This window comes from Ranitomeya imitator, chromosome 6 (genome assembly GCF_032444005.1).
Source record: "Ranitomeya imitator isolate aRanImi1 chromosome 6, aRanImi1.pri, whole genome shotgun sequence".
Classification (NCBI taxonomy): domain Eukaryota; kingdom Metazoa; phylum Chordata; class Amphibia; order Anura; family Dendrobatidae; genus Ranitomeya; species Ranitomeya imitator.
The window spans coordinates 288,991,087-289,007,120 of NC_091287.1; the positions used below are offsets into that span (position 1 = coordinate 288,991,087).

Here is a 16,034-nt window from a genome sequence, read left to right on the forward strand (position 1 = left end):
ATCCGCTTCCCCCATATATGTCCTAAGCATATATGATAATTGAGTCCTAGCAGCATTTTTGTCTCTGGTAGTTCTGAACATCTCTATGTTGTTGCCCTTCTGTTCGTTGTATTGCCCACTTTGTCCAGTCTGGTAATGGAGGCACAACACAAAAAAATGAGAAAAAAATGGCAAAGTGAACTTAATTTCACAAAAAAAAATATGGGCCGGACAAAATTGTTGGGACCCTCATCTTAACCCCTTCAAGTCGCGGCCCTTTTTCATTTTTGCGTTTTCATTTTTCACTTCCCTCCTTCCCTGAGCCATAACTTTTTTATTTTTCCATCAATAAGGTCATGTGAGGGCTTATTTTTTGCGGGACAAGTTGTACTTTTGAACGACACCATTGGTTTTACCATGTCTTTTACTAGAAAACGGGAAAAAAATTCCAAGTGCGGTGAAATTGCAAAAAAAGTGCAATCCCACACTTGTTTTTTGTTTAACTTTTTTTCTAGGTTCACTAAATGCTAAAACTAACCTGCCATTATGATTCTCCAGGTCATTACGAGTTCATAGACACCAAACATGACAAGGTTATTTTTTATCTAAGTGATGAAAAAAAATTCCAAGCTTTGCTAAAAAAAAAAGTGCCATTTTCCGATACCCGTAGTGTCTCCATTGTTCGTGATCTGGGGTCGGGTGAGGGCTTATTTTTTGCGTGCCGAGCTGATGTTTTTAATGATACCATTTTTGCACATATACGTTCTTTTGATCGCCCGTTATCGCATTTTAATGCAATGTCACGGCGACCAAAAAAAACGTAATTCTGGCGTTTCGGATTTTTTTCTCGCTACGCCGTTTAGCGATCAGGTTAATGCTTTTTTTTAATTGATCGGGCGATTCTGAACACGGCGATACCAAATATGTGTATGTTTGATTTTTTTTTTTATTGTTTTATTTAGGATGGGGTGAAAGGGGGGTGATTGAAACTTTTATATTTTTTATATTTTTTTCATATTTTTAAAAACATTTTTTTTTTTACTTGTGCCATGCTTCAATAGCCTCCATGGGAGGCTAGAAGCTGGCATAGCCTGATCGGCTCTGCTACATAGCAGCGATCATCAGATCGCTGCTATGTAGCTGAAATGCAGGTGTGCTGTGAGCGCCGACCACAGGGGGGCGCTCACAGCAGGCCTGCATCAGTAACCATAGAGGTCTCAAGGACCTCTATGGTTACCTTCCTGATGCATCGCCGACCCCCGATCATGTGACGGGGGTCGGCGATGACGTCATATCCAGCCGCCCAGCCGGATGCGGTAGTTAAATGCCGCTGTCTGTGTTTGACAGCGGCATTTAACAGGTTAATAGCGGCGGGTGAATAGCGATTTCACCCGCCGCTATTGCGCGCACATGTCAGCTGTACAAAACAACTGACATGTCGCGACTTTGATGTGGGCTCACCGCCGGAGCCCACATCAAAGGGGGATTCACGGCATGCGCCGTACTAGTACGGCGCATGTCGTGAAGGGGTTAATATTTGGTTGCACACTTTTTGGAATAAATAACTGCAATCAGTCACTTCATATAACTATCAACAAGCTTCTTGCTTGTCTCTATTGGAATTGTTGACCACTCTACTTTTGTAAACTGCTCCTGAAATCTCATATTGAAGGGTGCCTTCTCCCCACAGCAATTTTAAGATCTTATCACATGTGTTCAATGGGATTTAGATCCGGACTTATTGCCGGCCTCTTCAGAAGCTTCCAGTGCTTTGTTTTCATCCATTTCTGGGTGCTTCTTGAAGTGTGTGGAGTCATTGTCCTGCTGGAAGACCCATGACCTAGGACACAAACCCAGATTTCTGACATGGGGCACTACATTGCGAACCAAAATCTTCTGGTAATCTTTAGGTTTCATGATGCCTTGCACATAGTCAAAGCAGCCAGTGCCATATTATTTATTATTATTATTATTATTATACATTTTTATAGCGCCATTTATTCAATGGCGCTTTACATGTGAACAAGGGGGCAAATCTAGACAAATACATTAAACTTGAGCAAAAAATAAGGCACACAGGTACATAAGGAGGGAGGACCCTGGCCGCGAGGGCTCACAGTCTGCAGGGGATGGGTCAGGATACACTAGGAGAGGGTAGAGCTGGTTGTGTGGTGGTTCAGTAGGTTGAGGATTACTGCAGGCTGTATGCTTGTTGGAAGAGGTGGGTCTTCAGATTCTTTTTGAAAGTTTCTATGGTAGGCGAGAGTCTGATGTGTTGGGGGTAGAGAGTTCCAGAGTATGGGGGGAAGCATGGGAGAAGTCTTGGATGCGGTTGTGGGAAGAAGAGATGAGAGGTGAGTAGAGAAGGAGATCTTGAGAGGATCGGAGGTTGCGTGTAGGTAAGTACCTATGCAGCAAAACACCCCCAAAGCATCTTTGAACCTCCAACATATTTGACTGTAGGTACTTGGCTCTTTTCTTTGTAGGCGTCATTCCATTTTCGGTAAATGGTAGAATGTTTTGCTTTAATAAAAAGCTCTGTCTTTGTCTCATCTGCCTACAAGATGCTTTCCCAGAAGGATTTTGGCCTATTCATGTACATTTTGGCCAAATGCAGTCTAGCTTCTTTATGTTGCTGTGTCAGCAGTGAGGTCTTCCTGGGTCTCCTGCTATAGCGTTTCTTTTCAATCAAATGTCGACAGATAGTTTGCACTTACACTGATGCACCCTGAGCCTGCAGGACAGTTTAAATTTCTTTAGAACTTGATTGGGGTTGCTTATCCACCATCTGGACTATGCTGCGTTTCAACCATTCATCAATTTTTCTCTGCCGTCCACATCCAGTGACATTAGCTCTCGTGGCATGGTTTGTAAACTTCTTGATTATTTTGCGCACCGTGGACAAACGATCATCAAGATCTCTGGAGATTAACTTGTAACCTAGAGATTGTTGATATTTTTCAACCGTTTTGATTCTCAAGTCCTCACAGTTGTCTTCTTGTCTTTCTGTTCTCCATGTTTAGTGGGGCACACAAAGACACACAATGCAAAGATTGAGTCAACTCCTCCCCTTTTTATCTGGTTTCAGATGTGATTTTCATATTGCCCACACCCGTCACTTGACACAAGTGAGTTTAAACAAGCATCACATGGAAAAGAAAAAATAATTAGGCATTTTAGATTTTTCACTATCATTAATAATAATAATAATAATAATCTTTATTTTTATATAGCGCTAACATATTCCGCAGCGCTTTACAGTTTGCACACATTATCATCACTGTCCCCGATTGGGCTCACAATCTAGAATTCCTATCAGTATGTATTTGGAATGTGAGAGGAAACCGGAGTGCCCGGAGGAAACCCACGCAAACACGGAGAGAACATACAAACTCTTTGCAGATGTTGTCCTGGGTGGGATTAGAACCCAGGACTCCAGCGCTGCAAGGCTGCTGTGCTAACCACTGCGCCACCGTGCTGCCCATTTATAGGTTAACAACCAATCTTATACTATAGTAATAGTTAAACCTTTTTAAGTAGATAAAGCGTATAATTTTACAAACACACTGACAAAAGGGAAGGGGGGAAATGTTGTGGAATGTTATGCCCTAGATATATCCATGTCATATATTTATCATGGACCAAAAGGAATCCCAAGGAGACCAAACCAGGTTAAATCTCTCTACAGCATTGTCGTTAAGGGCTGCCCTGTATTCCGAGTTCCTGATATCTTTGATGTGAGAACATAGATCTAGTTGGGCAGGTGGAGAGGTTTGCTTCCAATGGTGGGCAATCAAACAGCGTGCTGCTGTTATCATATGTAAGGGCAATCTAATAGATCTCTTGGATATGGATTCATGGAAAATATTTAATAGAGCTGAGGACTTAATGGGAGATCCACTCCAATAACTTGCTTAATGAGGAGTTGGACTATCCTGTTTGGCCCATTTTTGGTGTTTTGTGTGGAATTCTCTTTAATTTATGAAAGGAAACTTGTATAACAAAACTTCTAATTGCGATAATATTCTGGGAGAAATACTTCCGTTTCTGTAACAATTTCAAGGGTGTCAACACTTTCGGCCATAACTGTGTATTATTGGCCATAGATTTAAAGAAAAGGCCATATTTGTCCTTTTTTTCTGCTTAGTCCCTACATTTGCCCGTACCTAACTGCGGAGCTTGGCAACCTGACAGAAACAAAATGGCGATTAGGTAGGGGCTAGTGATGAATGAGTGTGTTAATAGTGTATCCTCTGCGTGCTGGAATACTATGTCCGGGTCCCCACGGCTGCATGTCTCTCGGCTGTTCGACTGCAGCAACCGGTGACACATGCAGGCATTGTCTGTTTGTTAGGTAATCCCTGCATGTGTTGCTGCTGTCAAACAGCTGAGAGACGCAGCCGCAGGGACTCGGACATAGTATTCCAGCACCCAGAGGATACTCTGTTAATAAGGCACGAGCAGGTAACACCTTATCCGAGCACGTTTACTCATCACTAGTAGGCAAATACAGGGACGAAGCATAAAAAAGGAGAAATAGGAATAATAATGCATGTGTTAAGTTTTTCTTTGTGTCTTGAGATAATATGGTATCTCTAATTCCAGTTGTACCAGCTCCTGAAAAAAATAATTTCCCCCTACCTTCAAATCTTGTTAAATCATATTATTACTTATACAACCGTGATGAAACAGTTTTGTTTGTGACGACCTTTTCTACTATTTGTCACTTTTAATAGTTATTAATAAAATTTGAGATTTTTGTTAGATTTCTGTGAGCCTAGTGCTATATATACCTTACATTGACACAGAAAAAAAAAACCCCATTGCATATTAATATGCCAGAGGTGGGGATACTAAATGGTATCAACCCACATTTACAATATTTTATTGACTCCGTATCATGACTATATAAGTAGGAGAAAGACTGGAGTAAACAATAAGTGGGTAAGAAAGTACAAAATTTATAATTTATAAATTTGTACTTTCTTACCCACGTATTGGTTACTCCAGTCTTTCTCCTACATATATATACCTTACGTTATAGGATATGCTGTGAATGATTTGGATCACTAGATGGCAGCACAAGAGCTTTATATATTACTTTACAGGCAGTAATTAGAATTGGGTTTGGCCAGGCTGTTAGAGACTATCTGTGTTGTTTTTTTTGTGTGTGTGTATTTTTGGATGCAAATTTTATATCTCATTACACTAAACTGTAATTTGTAGCTTTGATGTCTTTCCGAATAAGGACAACATATATCCGATGGGTTAGTCTATGGTAGCACAAAAAGGTGACCTAAATGTTACAATTGTCTCTTACCCTTGTCAAGCTGCTGTTACTTTTCATCTCCTGTTTAAAGGGAACGTGCTGCTTTAATTTTGTGATATGTAAAACTAACTAGTGAAATATATACTGGTATATTTTACATGTTTTTTTTTTAATCATGATCATGGGGTCTGTTATGTTGCCTGAGCTTAAATTTAATACCATGTAGAAATGTGATTTACAGCAGCGACATGAACCCCGGCCAGTTATGGACAAGTTCGGATTCATTGACTTAAGGATTTGTTCTATGAATGCACATTGATCTGTGAAGGGAGGTCGGGTAGGTGGGAGGTTGGGTGGAAGTTGGTTTGTGTCTATCACTTTTCTCTTAAAGGGACACTGTCACCTGAATTTGGAGGGAACAATCTTCAGCCATAGAGGTGGGGTTTTGGGGTGTTTGATTCACCCTTTCCTTACCCGCTGGCTGCATGCTGGCTGCAATATTGGATTGAAGTTCATTCTCTGTCCTCTGTAGTAGATGCCTGCACAAGGCAAGATTGCACAGCGCAGGCGTGTACTATGGAGGACAGAGAATGAACTTCAATCCAATATTGCAGCCAGCGGGTAAGGAAAGGGTGAATCAAAAACCCCGCCTCCATGGCTGAAGATTGTTCCCTCCAAATTCAGGTGACAGTGTCCCTTTAATGGTGGATCATATAGCTGATGATCCCGCCTGTGATATTAAGGAGTCCGCTGAAAAGTGATCTATACAGAATACAAATTATCAGGCTAATATTAGGCTTTAGAAGTGTGGCGAAAAATTCAAGATTTTAGGATTTTTTTTTGTATATAGATAGTGATATCTAATATATAAAGCTGAATGTGTGTGTGTGTGTGTGTGTGTGTGTGTGTGTGTGTGTGTGTGTGTGTGTGTGTGTGTGTATATGTATGTATGTCCGGGATTGGCATCTGCACCGTCGCAGCTACAGCCACAAAATTTTGCACAGCCACACGTCTGGACCCTGAGAGCGTCATAGGCTATGTTGTGAGGCGAAATTTTAACCCCGTGCTTTCCAATTCACCAAACAATTTTGCCCCTATCTACATAATGGGGAAAAAAGTGAAAGGAAAAGTGTTGGAGGCGTCGCAGCTACAGCCACAAAATTTTGCACAGTCACACGTCTGGACCCCGAGAGCATCATAGGCTATGTTGTGAGGTGAAATTTTAACCCCGCGCTTTCCAATTCACCAAACAATTTTGCCCCTATCTACATAATGGGAAAAAATGAAAGGAAAAGTGTAGGAGGCAAATTGACAGCTGCCAGATGTGAACAAGGGGGACTTAAAGAATGAGAGCGATGGCGCCAAAGAGTATATACCGTACAGTTGCTAAGGTGGGGCCCCGACATGGGATACTCACCACACACGGGGATATGAACACACACACAAAATGCGCCACACACTACCACGTGCTTGAACACATATTACCCTCAGCACACATTTCACCACAAATACACCAACCTCGCCACATAAAAGTCGAAACACAAAAGTCGCCGCTCAAAACTCGCCACGCGCAGAACTCGCCACATGCAAAAACTAGGCTCTTGCAAAACTCGCCACAAGTGCAAAACTCACCTCATGGAAAACTCGCCACACGCAAAACTTGCACACGCGGAAAAATTGCCACATGCACAAAAGTTACAACACATGCAAAAGTTGCCTCACACAAAACTTGCACATACTCAAAAGGCACCACACATAAAACTCGCCACGCGCAAAACTCGCCATGCGCAAAACTTGCTACACTAACCTGTCACATGCAACTAGACACACAAAAAGTTGCTACACGCAGGTCGCCACACAAAACTCATCTCACAAAAGTCGCTACATGCATGTCGCCACACGCAACTCAACACACACAACTTGACAAACGAAACTCGCCCTAAAACACACACAAGTCTGGTATTATCCTTCAAAAATAAAAATCTGATTAATAAGCAGACAAACTACAACAAATGTACCATATAGGAAATACGGCAGCTGTCAGTCACATGACCTGTCTATTATGTGTATGTGTGAGCTAATATATACTGCCAGGGGGAGGGCTTCCTGTTGGCTGGGAATTTATCAGGCTGTCAATTTAGCTTACAAATACTGAGGTAAAAATACTGAGCAAATAACGTGTGAACGAGGTCTAATACAGGAGGAGATGATACACAGGTATATACTATATACAGGGGAGATGACACACAGATATATACTATACAGGAGAGATGACACACAGGTATATACTATATAGAGGAGGAGATGACATACAGGTACATACTATATACAGGAGGAGATGACACACAGGTATATACTATATACAGGGGAGATGACACACAGATATATACTATATACAGGAGAGATGACACAGGTATATACTATATAGAGGAGGAGATGACATACAGGTACATACTATATACAGGAGGAGATGACACACAGGTATATACTATATACAGGGGAGATGACCCACAGATATATACTATATACAGGAGAGATGACACAGGTATATACTATATAGAGGAGGAGATGACATACAGGTACATACTATATACAGGAGGAGATGACACACAGGTATATACTATATACAGGGGAGATGACACACAGATATATACTATATACAGGAGAGATGACACACAGGTATATACTATATAGAGGAGGAGATGACATACAGGTATATACTATATACAGGAGGAGATGACACACAGGTATATACTATATACATATATATACTGAGGTGATGAGGTGAAAATGAGAGGTGTGAGGTGAAAATGAAGAGGTGTGAGTGCAAAATGAGGAGTGAGGAAAAATAGTGGAGAAATCAGAAAATGACAGATGTGAGGTTGAAATGACAAGTGTTAGGGGGGAATGAGAGGCGTGAGGGAGAAAATGAGAGATGTGAGGGGGAAAATGAAAGATGTGAGGGGGAAAATGAAAGATGTGATTGGGAAAATGAGAGGCGTGATGGGAAAATAAGAGAAGTGAGGTGCTATAACTAACCACAGATATTTACTATGCCCAGGCAACGCTGGGCTCTTCAGCTAGTACAAAATAAAAATGTGTTTAAGAAAATCTTGATTAAACAAGTAATTTATGGCTGACACGTGCCACCTTTCATAGTGGTGGGAACGTCACTGATGGTGTAGGGAAATAGTGGATTCGTATAGCTCAGCTGATGCCTGTTGGTGGTGCAGTTCCCTCCTCAGGATGCATTGCGGCCTCTCCCTGCGTGCAGTGCACTTATTGTCTTCTGCTTAAGTTCCCACACTGATCCTACATGTATGTGCAGGCAGGTACAGCGCCGGCTGGGATTTTTTATCATTAGTTTTTTCAGGATAGAATTAGATGAAAGTATCTGAACAAGTATTCAGACAATGATAGCTAACCCACTGATAGACTGGTACTAAACGAGACAAGGCCCTGCGCCTCTAGTACACACTCCGAAAGGGAATCTGAGAGGTGCACAAGACCCTGATTCTAGGGATGTGTCACTAGCTAGACTGCTTGTTGTAGTTTCAGTAAAATCAGTGTATTATTAATGGGAGATTATCACTGGACGACTTGTTGTCTTGGACCTTGCTCTGTTTAGCTGGCCAACACCACTGATTGGCAGCTTTCTACCTATGCAGAGTATACACAGAAAGCTGGCAACCAGTGGCATAGGCTGGGTCATACAGGGCTCAGTATTCAGAGAACTGCTGGATCTGCAGGAAAGAGATTAATCAATCGTGCAGCACCCAGTAAAGTAAGTTATACATTGGTGGAATCAGGGTGTCTGCTCCTACATCATGCTACTCTCCGATTACATAGCACAAACCTTGTGACAGATTCCCTATAAAATCCGCTGTTCCGAATTTGTGTTGTCTTTTCTCCTGGGAATTCCTTTTTTTTCCTACATTTTGTACAGATGTTTCTGAAAGATATGTGTAAGAGTCATTGAATTCTAGAGCCTGTCATGGTTTAGTAAAATGCTAAATATATCCTGCTCTGTTTCAGCCCATGAGGCATTTTCTCACAACTAGCCTTTTCTGCATCATTTAGTTCTTTTTGTTCCTCTATTTTTCAGTTTCTTTGCTTCTTCTGATCCATTTTTGATTTTTTGCTAAAATAAAAACCTCTGAACTTGGCCTTATTACTGTGTACTCTGTGTGCTGCCACAAAGTAAGGACACAAGATTTCTGCTCATCAGTGTATGTCAAATTAAAAGTGAATAATTTGTGGTGTTTTTCTGCTTGGCTTGTTTTTAGACTTCTGTTTTTTCTTCCCTTGATAAACAGGAATTGATTCCATTGATACTGTGCACCGCTTGCCTCCACCCCGAGCCTAAGGAGAGAGACCAGCTCCTGCATATTCTGTTTAATTTAATAAAGCGGCCGGACGATGAGCAGAGGTATGGTGTCCTTCATGGCCCCATCCAGTGTCACATCTGGGTACATGCTCCATGGAGGAGCAGGCTGATATTTTCCCTCTCTTCCTCCACTCTTGGCAGATCAGAAGGGTTACACACAGCATTCATTAGGGTTTTTTGTTAAAGTGTAGCTGTCATTATGCAAGTTTTTATACATAATAGACACTACAAATAGTGCTGATTTGTGGGGGTTCGGTTCCTGAGACCACCACTGATTGCACAAAATGCCATTCTAAAGTGCCAAGCTCTTGTATGCAGCCAGCACACGGCGCTGTGTGGTCTCAGTGTCAGGATCTGTACACGCCACCTCGCTGAGCTGTGTATGGACCCATAGGGTGGATGCAGGCTCATTAGTAGGGTCCGTACACTGCTCTCACAGATGGGTGCTCATACAGAGCTCTGCACAGACTGCATACAAGAGCTGTGAACATCAGAGTGCTGTTTTGGGTGATCGTGGGGGTCTTGGGACCCGGCCCCCCTCATAGATCATCAACTCTTTGTAGCATCTATTAATTAGTGTACTTGTCTACATGAAAAGGAGAACAGTCTACTCTAAAAGCTTCTTGGCCAGAGTATAAGTGATTGTCTGAGAATCTCTTGCCCTGTCGGACCTTTCCTGCCTGCGTGCCACAGACAGCCTATGGGTGACAATGCTTCATTTATCCTTTGTTGGTACAAACATTTTTTCCCTACAGTTTACTACAGATGGGGGTTCCTGTAGGGGGACATGTTCAGATCAGCTTTTTGACTAACAAATGGTTCTTGTCCTAAGCCCAGTAACATGCCAAAGTTATTGATGCTGAATGCCTTGTACATTTTTTTTTTTTCAGTGATCCTTTTTAAGTTTTTACAGTCCTCCAAACACCAACAAATTTGTTGGGGTTAAGACTAGTGATGAGTGACCATGCTCAGATAAGGTTTGCTCAAAGGCGTGCTCAAAATATGTTCCAGTCCCCGCAGCTGTATGTCTTGCAGCTGTTCGACACCTGCAAAACGTGCTGGATTGCCTAACAAACAGGTAATCCTTACATGTGTTGCGGCTGTTGAACAGTCACGAGACATGCAGGCATGGGGACTCAAGCACACTGAAGTCACTCAGTTAGCACCCGAGCATGCTCAGATAACACCTTATCCCAGCACGGCCGCTCATCACTAGTTACGGCTTGATCTGCTGTTTTGCTAAATGAAGAACCATTCTATCTGTTTAGGATGTGCATCATGAAAGTGCGTCTATCAATAATGCGCATGCGATGTGTCCTGTCCACCTTTCTCTCGCTGTAGGCAGATGATTTTAACAGGATGTGTGGCTTTTGCCCGGCATGTTGGACCGACTCGAGTTGAAGCAGAACTTTTGCCACAGTGTTGGGAACAAGTAAGTCTACCATTTGGCTGCCAGTATCCGCAGGCTAAGCTTCTCGTGAGCTGACACATGTCGCTTATTCTTATTTCCATGCTCTTACTAATCCTGTATGTACATGCTGATACTCACCACGGTGCTTTTCTACATGCAGTCACTTTGGAGCCTCTCTCCTTTCTGTTTTTTGGTATGGTTTTCACTGTAACCATGTTGAACAAAACCAAGATTAAAAAAAGAGCAATAAACTTTACATGTGTCTCCAATTCAAAATTGTTTTATTAAAACGAAGGAAACGTGTTTATATATCAGACATGCGTACATGTACGTGGCTATGTATACTGAATACTGAAAGGGTTTTTTCCTGGCTCAAGAGATTTCTGCTGTCACTATGCATGTCTGTAGATTGCCAAAATGTGACTGCATTGTGCACACTGTCAGAATTCACCTGTATGTCTCGGATGAGTGGGCCGTCGTGACGGCTAATATGCGGCATGCCAGTGGTCACATGTGGACTATATTCTTATGCGGTGCTCTGATACTCGCAGTCACAGGAGCAGCTAATATCTTGGAAATACAGGGGAATCTCTCTTGAGCCTAGAAAACCCCTTTAAAATGTGACATTTGCTGAAGATTTACAGCACTGTAGATACACTTTCAGCACGGGGCACCACAGACATGCAGTAATCTGATGACTAGTGGTTGCCGACTGTAAGTAACAGCCTCCATACTGTATCAGCGATGGCTACAACCACAAAGGGGTTGTCCACTACCTTTCCTTGATGATCTGTCCTTAGTATAGGCCATCAATATCTGATAAGCTGTTACTAAACGTTCTTGGATGCTGCCTGGACACAGCAGCTCCGGCATTTCTATAGTACAAGGGCTGGATCACCTGACTGTTGTGGATCCTGTGTCCCTGCAGGATCTGAGAACTTTTATTCAGATATTGATGGTCAATGGATAGGCGATCAATAAAGTAGTGGCCAATCCCTTCTACTATTTCTGTGGTGAACATGGTCATAATAAGGGCCTCCTATGTTCTCCTATAGCCTCTAGCAGGGCCTAATGGGAAACCTGTCAGCTTTTAAACTTCATTTAAATGTAAGGCTATGTTCACACGTTCAGGGTTTCTTGCCAAAATTTCCTGAGCAAAAACAGACATTTTCTGCAAGAAATCCGAATGCGTTTTTTTGTACGTTTTTTTTCCAGGAGCTTCCCAATGCATTAAATAGCGTGAAAAATCCGCAAAATTAATGAACATGCTGCATTTTTTTTGCGCGGAAAAAAAGCTTCATGTGCACAAAAATTGCAGAATGCATTCTAAATGACGGGATGAATAATGTATGTGCTTTTTATGCGTCTTTATAGCGCGAAAAACGCAACGTGTGCACACAGCCTGAATGTACTTATATTTTGGAATATTGTATTCTATTGTATGATCTGTGTAAAAAATGTAAAAAAAAAAAAAAAAATCCCCTCATTTCTATTCATTGCTAGCTGTGTATTTGTTATGCTGTCTTCCAGATCAATCACAAATACCCGGAAAGAAGACTGCTTGTGGCAGAATCATGTGGAGATCTAGCACCGTACCTCCCTGTAAGTGTTCCTACAGCTCCTACCATAAGGAGCCCTCGAACAGCACGCCGAAAAACATGGTGCAGAGCTCTCTGACCAGTGCTTTACTTTACATCAGGGGTTAATTTGAAAAAAGCTGGAAGTTCTGCCCACATTCCCCATTGTGTATTGTTGAAATGTATTTTTGATGTGCAAAGTGTTGAGAAATGTGTTATTAGTGACAGGGTGTATTCTGCCCAACCACAGTTAGTTAATGGTTGGGAATAGCCCAGCGTGGGAGTGGATAAAGTGAAGGGACAGAGGGAGTGGCCTGCCAGGAAGGTCTAGCTTGCAGCCAGAAGCAGAAACATGGTCTGATTAGTCAGCAGAGCCGCATAAACTGGGTGTCACTAAAGTGAGCGGAGACCGAGGCCCCGGATAGCATGATACAGAGTGGAGACCAGGAAAAGTGTAGGACTGACTGCTACTCCTGAGTCGAGGTGTGAGGTAGGAAGCCTAGCCAGGCGGTGCGGAGTTATTTAACAATCAAGTGATGGGACAGCGCAGACATGGAGAGAGTGCCCAGGGAGGTAGTCCCAAGACATCTGCAAGCAGAGAAGCTAAGTATCGGCCATAGTGGCAGAGTTAGCTTCGTTACAGGGAAAAGGACGTCTTCCCGCACCACGGTACAGGTTCAGATCAACACCGCTCGCCTATGGTGTATAATGTGCCCGATGTTGCTGCAGCTCACCTGTTAGTGAGTGAAGAGCAGGCGTTCCCATCTCTGCGGCCTACGGAGGAGACCACTGCAGCTCCTCTCCTCCCTCCATCAGCAGTGGATGGCAAGTTACAGCTAATCTCCAGCTATCTCCGCAGTTATCCCCTTACATAATGGCCAGTATTGGTGTTAGACACATACAGGGCAGCCTATTATAGAAAATCACTTGAAAGCACAGTTGCCTTTCAGTGATGAGCGACCGTGCTGGGATAAGGTGTTATCTGAGCATGCTTGGGTGCTAACAGAGTGACTTCAGAGTGCTCGAAAAATATGCGGCTGCCTGTCTCGCGGCTGTTTAACAGCGCAGCACACTCAGGGAGACATGCAGGTGCAGGGACTAGAACATACTGTATTATTGGAGGATGCCGAAGTCACTCGGTTAGCACCGAGCATGCTTAGCCCACCTTATCCCAGCACAGTTGCTCATCACTATTACCTTTTTAAAATGTTTGTTTTTTTCCCATCCAAGTGCGGCTTGGAGCATCACACATCCGATTATATATACAGGTCCTTCTCAAAAAATTAGCATATAGTGTTAAATTTCATTATTTACCATAATGTAATGATTACAATTAAACTTTCATATATTATAGATTCATTATCCACCAACTGAAATTTGTCAGGTCTTTTATTGTTTTAATACTGATGATTTTGGCATACAACTCCTGATAACCCAAAAAACCTGTCTCAATAAATTAGCATATCAAGAAAAGGTTCTCTAAACGACCTATTACCCTAATCTTCTGAATCAACTAATTAACTCTAAACACATGCAAAAGATACCTGAGGCTTTTATAAACTCCCTGCCTGGTTCATTACTCAAAACCCCCATCATGGGTAAGACTAGCGACCTGACAGATGTCAAGAAGGCCATCATTGACACCCTCAAGCAAGAGGGTAAGACCCAGAAAGAAATTTCTCAACAAATAGGCTGTTCCCAGAGTGCTGTATCAAGGCACCTCAATGGTAAGTCTGTTGGAAGGAAACAATGTGGCAGAAAACGCTGTACAACGAGAAGAGGAGACCGGACCCTGAGGAAGATTGTGGAGAAGGACCGATTCCAGACCTTGGGGAACCTGAGGAAGCAGTGGACTGAGTCTGGTGTGGAAACATCCAGAGCCACCGTGCACAGGCGTGTGCAGGAAATGGGCTACAGGTGCCGCATTCCCCAGGTAAAGCCACTTTTGAGCTACAGAGAAGCAGCACTGGACTGTTGCTAAGTGGTCCCAAGTACTTTTTTCTGATGAAAGCAAATTTTGCATGTCATTCGGAAATCAAGGTGCCAGAGTCTGGAGGAAGACTGGGGAGAAGGAAATGCCAAAATGCCTGAAGTCCAGTGTCAAGTACCCACAGTCAGTGATGGTGTGGGGTGCCATGTCAGCTGCTGGTGTTGGTCCACTGTGTTTCATCAAGGGCAGGGTCAATGCAGTTAGCTATCAGGAGATTTTGGAGCACTTCATGCTTCCATCGGCTGAAATGCTTTATGGAGATGAAGATTTCATTTTTCAGCACGACCTGGCACCTGCTCACAGTGCCAAAACCACTGGTAAATGGTTTACTGACCATGGTATTACTGTGCTCAATTGGCCTGCCACCTCTCCTGACCTGAACCCCATAGAGAATCTGTGGGATATTGTGAAGAGAAAGTTGAGAGACGCAAGACCCAACACTCTGGATGAGCTTAAGGCCGCTATTGAAGCATCCTGGGCCTCCATAACATCTCAGCAGTGTCACAGGCTGATTGCCTCCATGCCACGCCGCATTGAAGCAGTCATTTCTGCCAAAGGATTCCCGACCAAGTATTGAGTGCATAACTGAACATTATTATTTGATGGTTTTTTTTGTTTGTTATTAAAAAACACTTTTATTTGATTGGATGGGTGAAATATGCTAATTTATTGAGACAGGTTTTTTGGGTTATCAGGAGTTGTATGCCAAAATCATCAGTATTAAAACAATAAAAGACCTGACAAATTTCAGTTGGTGGATAATGAATCTATAATATATGAAAGTTTAATTGTAATCATTACATTATGGTAAATAATGAAATTTAACACTATATGCTAATTTTTTGTGAAGGACCTGTAACTAATGACTCCGAATCTCCTTCCTCTTATTTCAAATGATCCTATTATTGCTCATTAGTGCGGCTGTTAAGATTTAGTAACGCTAAAGGGCTTGGAATCAGCCCCTTGTTCCTTATTTTTGTAAGCAGGGAATATAATGCTGACAGGCTGCCAAGTGTTTGGAGACCAGATGATTATTTTAACAATTGTTTGTTACCATACGGTTTGCAGCGGCCAGTGTGAAAGAGCCTTTATATCCGTTCCAATTCGCAGAAATCTGTCTTGCATATTCAAAGCTTTCAGTTTGCCACTCTCCCATGAATCCCAATTTCTGCTCAACCCCTTTTAGCATATATCATGACCATTTATTATAGTGGAGTCTTAAAAGGATATGGACTATGGATATCTTTGGGACAAGTTCCCCTTCAGCAGGAGCTCACTGATGGATTCTCAGTTAACTCATTATGAAGCCAGCAATATGCAGGGAAGTAAAGAGCCTGTTAAAGCCAAACGGTGCAAAATCTATAATAAAATGCACATGGAAAAAAATGATTAGCCCAAAATACATGCTTCCATGTGAAAAA

At 42.4% G+C, this 16,034-nt stretch overlaps 1 protein-coding gene across 6 annotated transcripts in view; it reads left to right on the forward strand.

The window, feature by feature from the left end:
* Window positions 1-16,034, forward strand: part of RELCH (RAB11 binding and LisH domain, coiled-coil and HEAT repeat containing) — a 190,901-nt gene that overhangs the window by 85,796 nt on the left and 89,071 nt on the right. For all 6 annotated transcript variants that reach the window (XR_011314046.1, XM_069730630.1, XM_069730633.1 and 3 more), the window contains 3 exons: window positions 9,565-9,677; window positions 10,977-11,067; window positions 12,577-12,648. Coding sequence is in view for 5 of the 6 variants with exons in the window: in XM_069730630.1 (XP_069586731.1) it covers window positions 9,565-9,677; window positions 10,977-11,067; window positions 12,577-12,648 (276 nt within the window). In the remaining variant the exon portion in view is untranslated. The remainder of the gene's footprint in view (window positions 1-9,564; window positions 9,678-10,976; window positions 11,068-12,576; window positions 12,649-16,034) is intronic.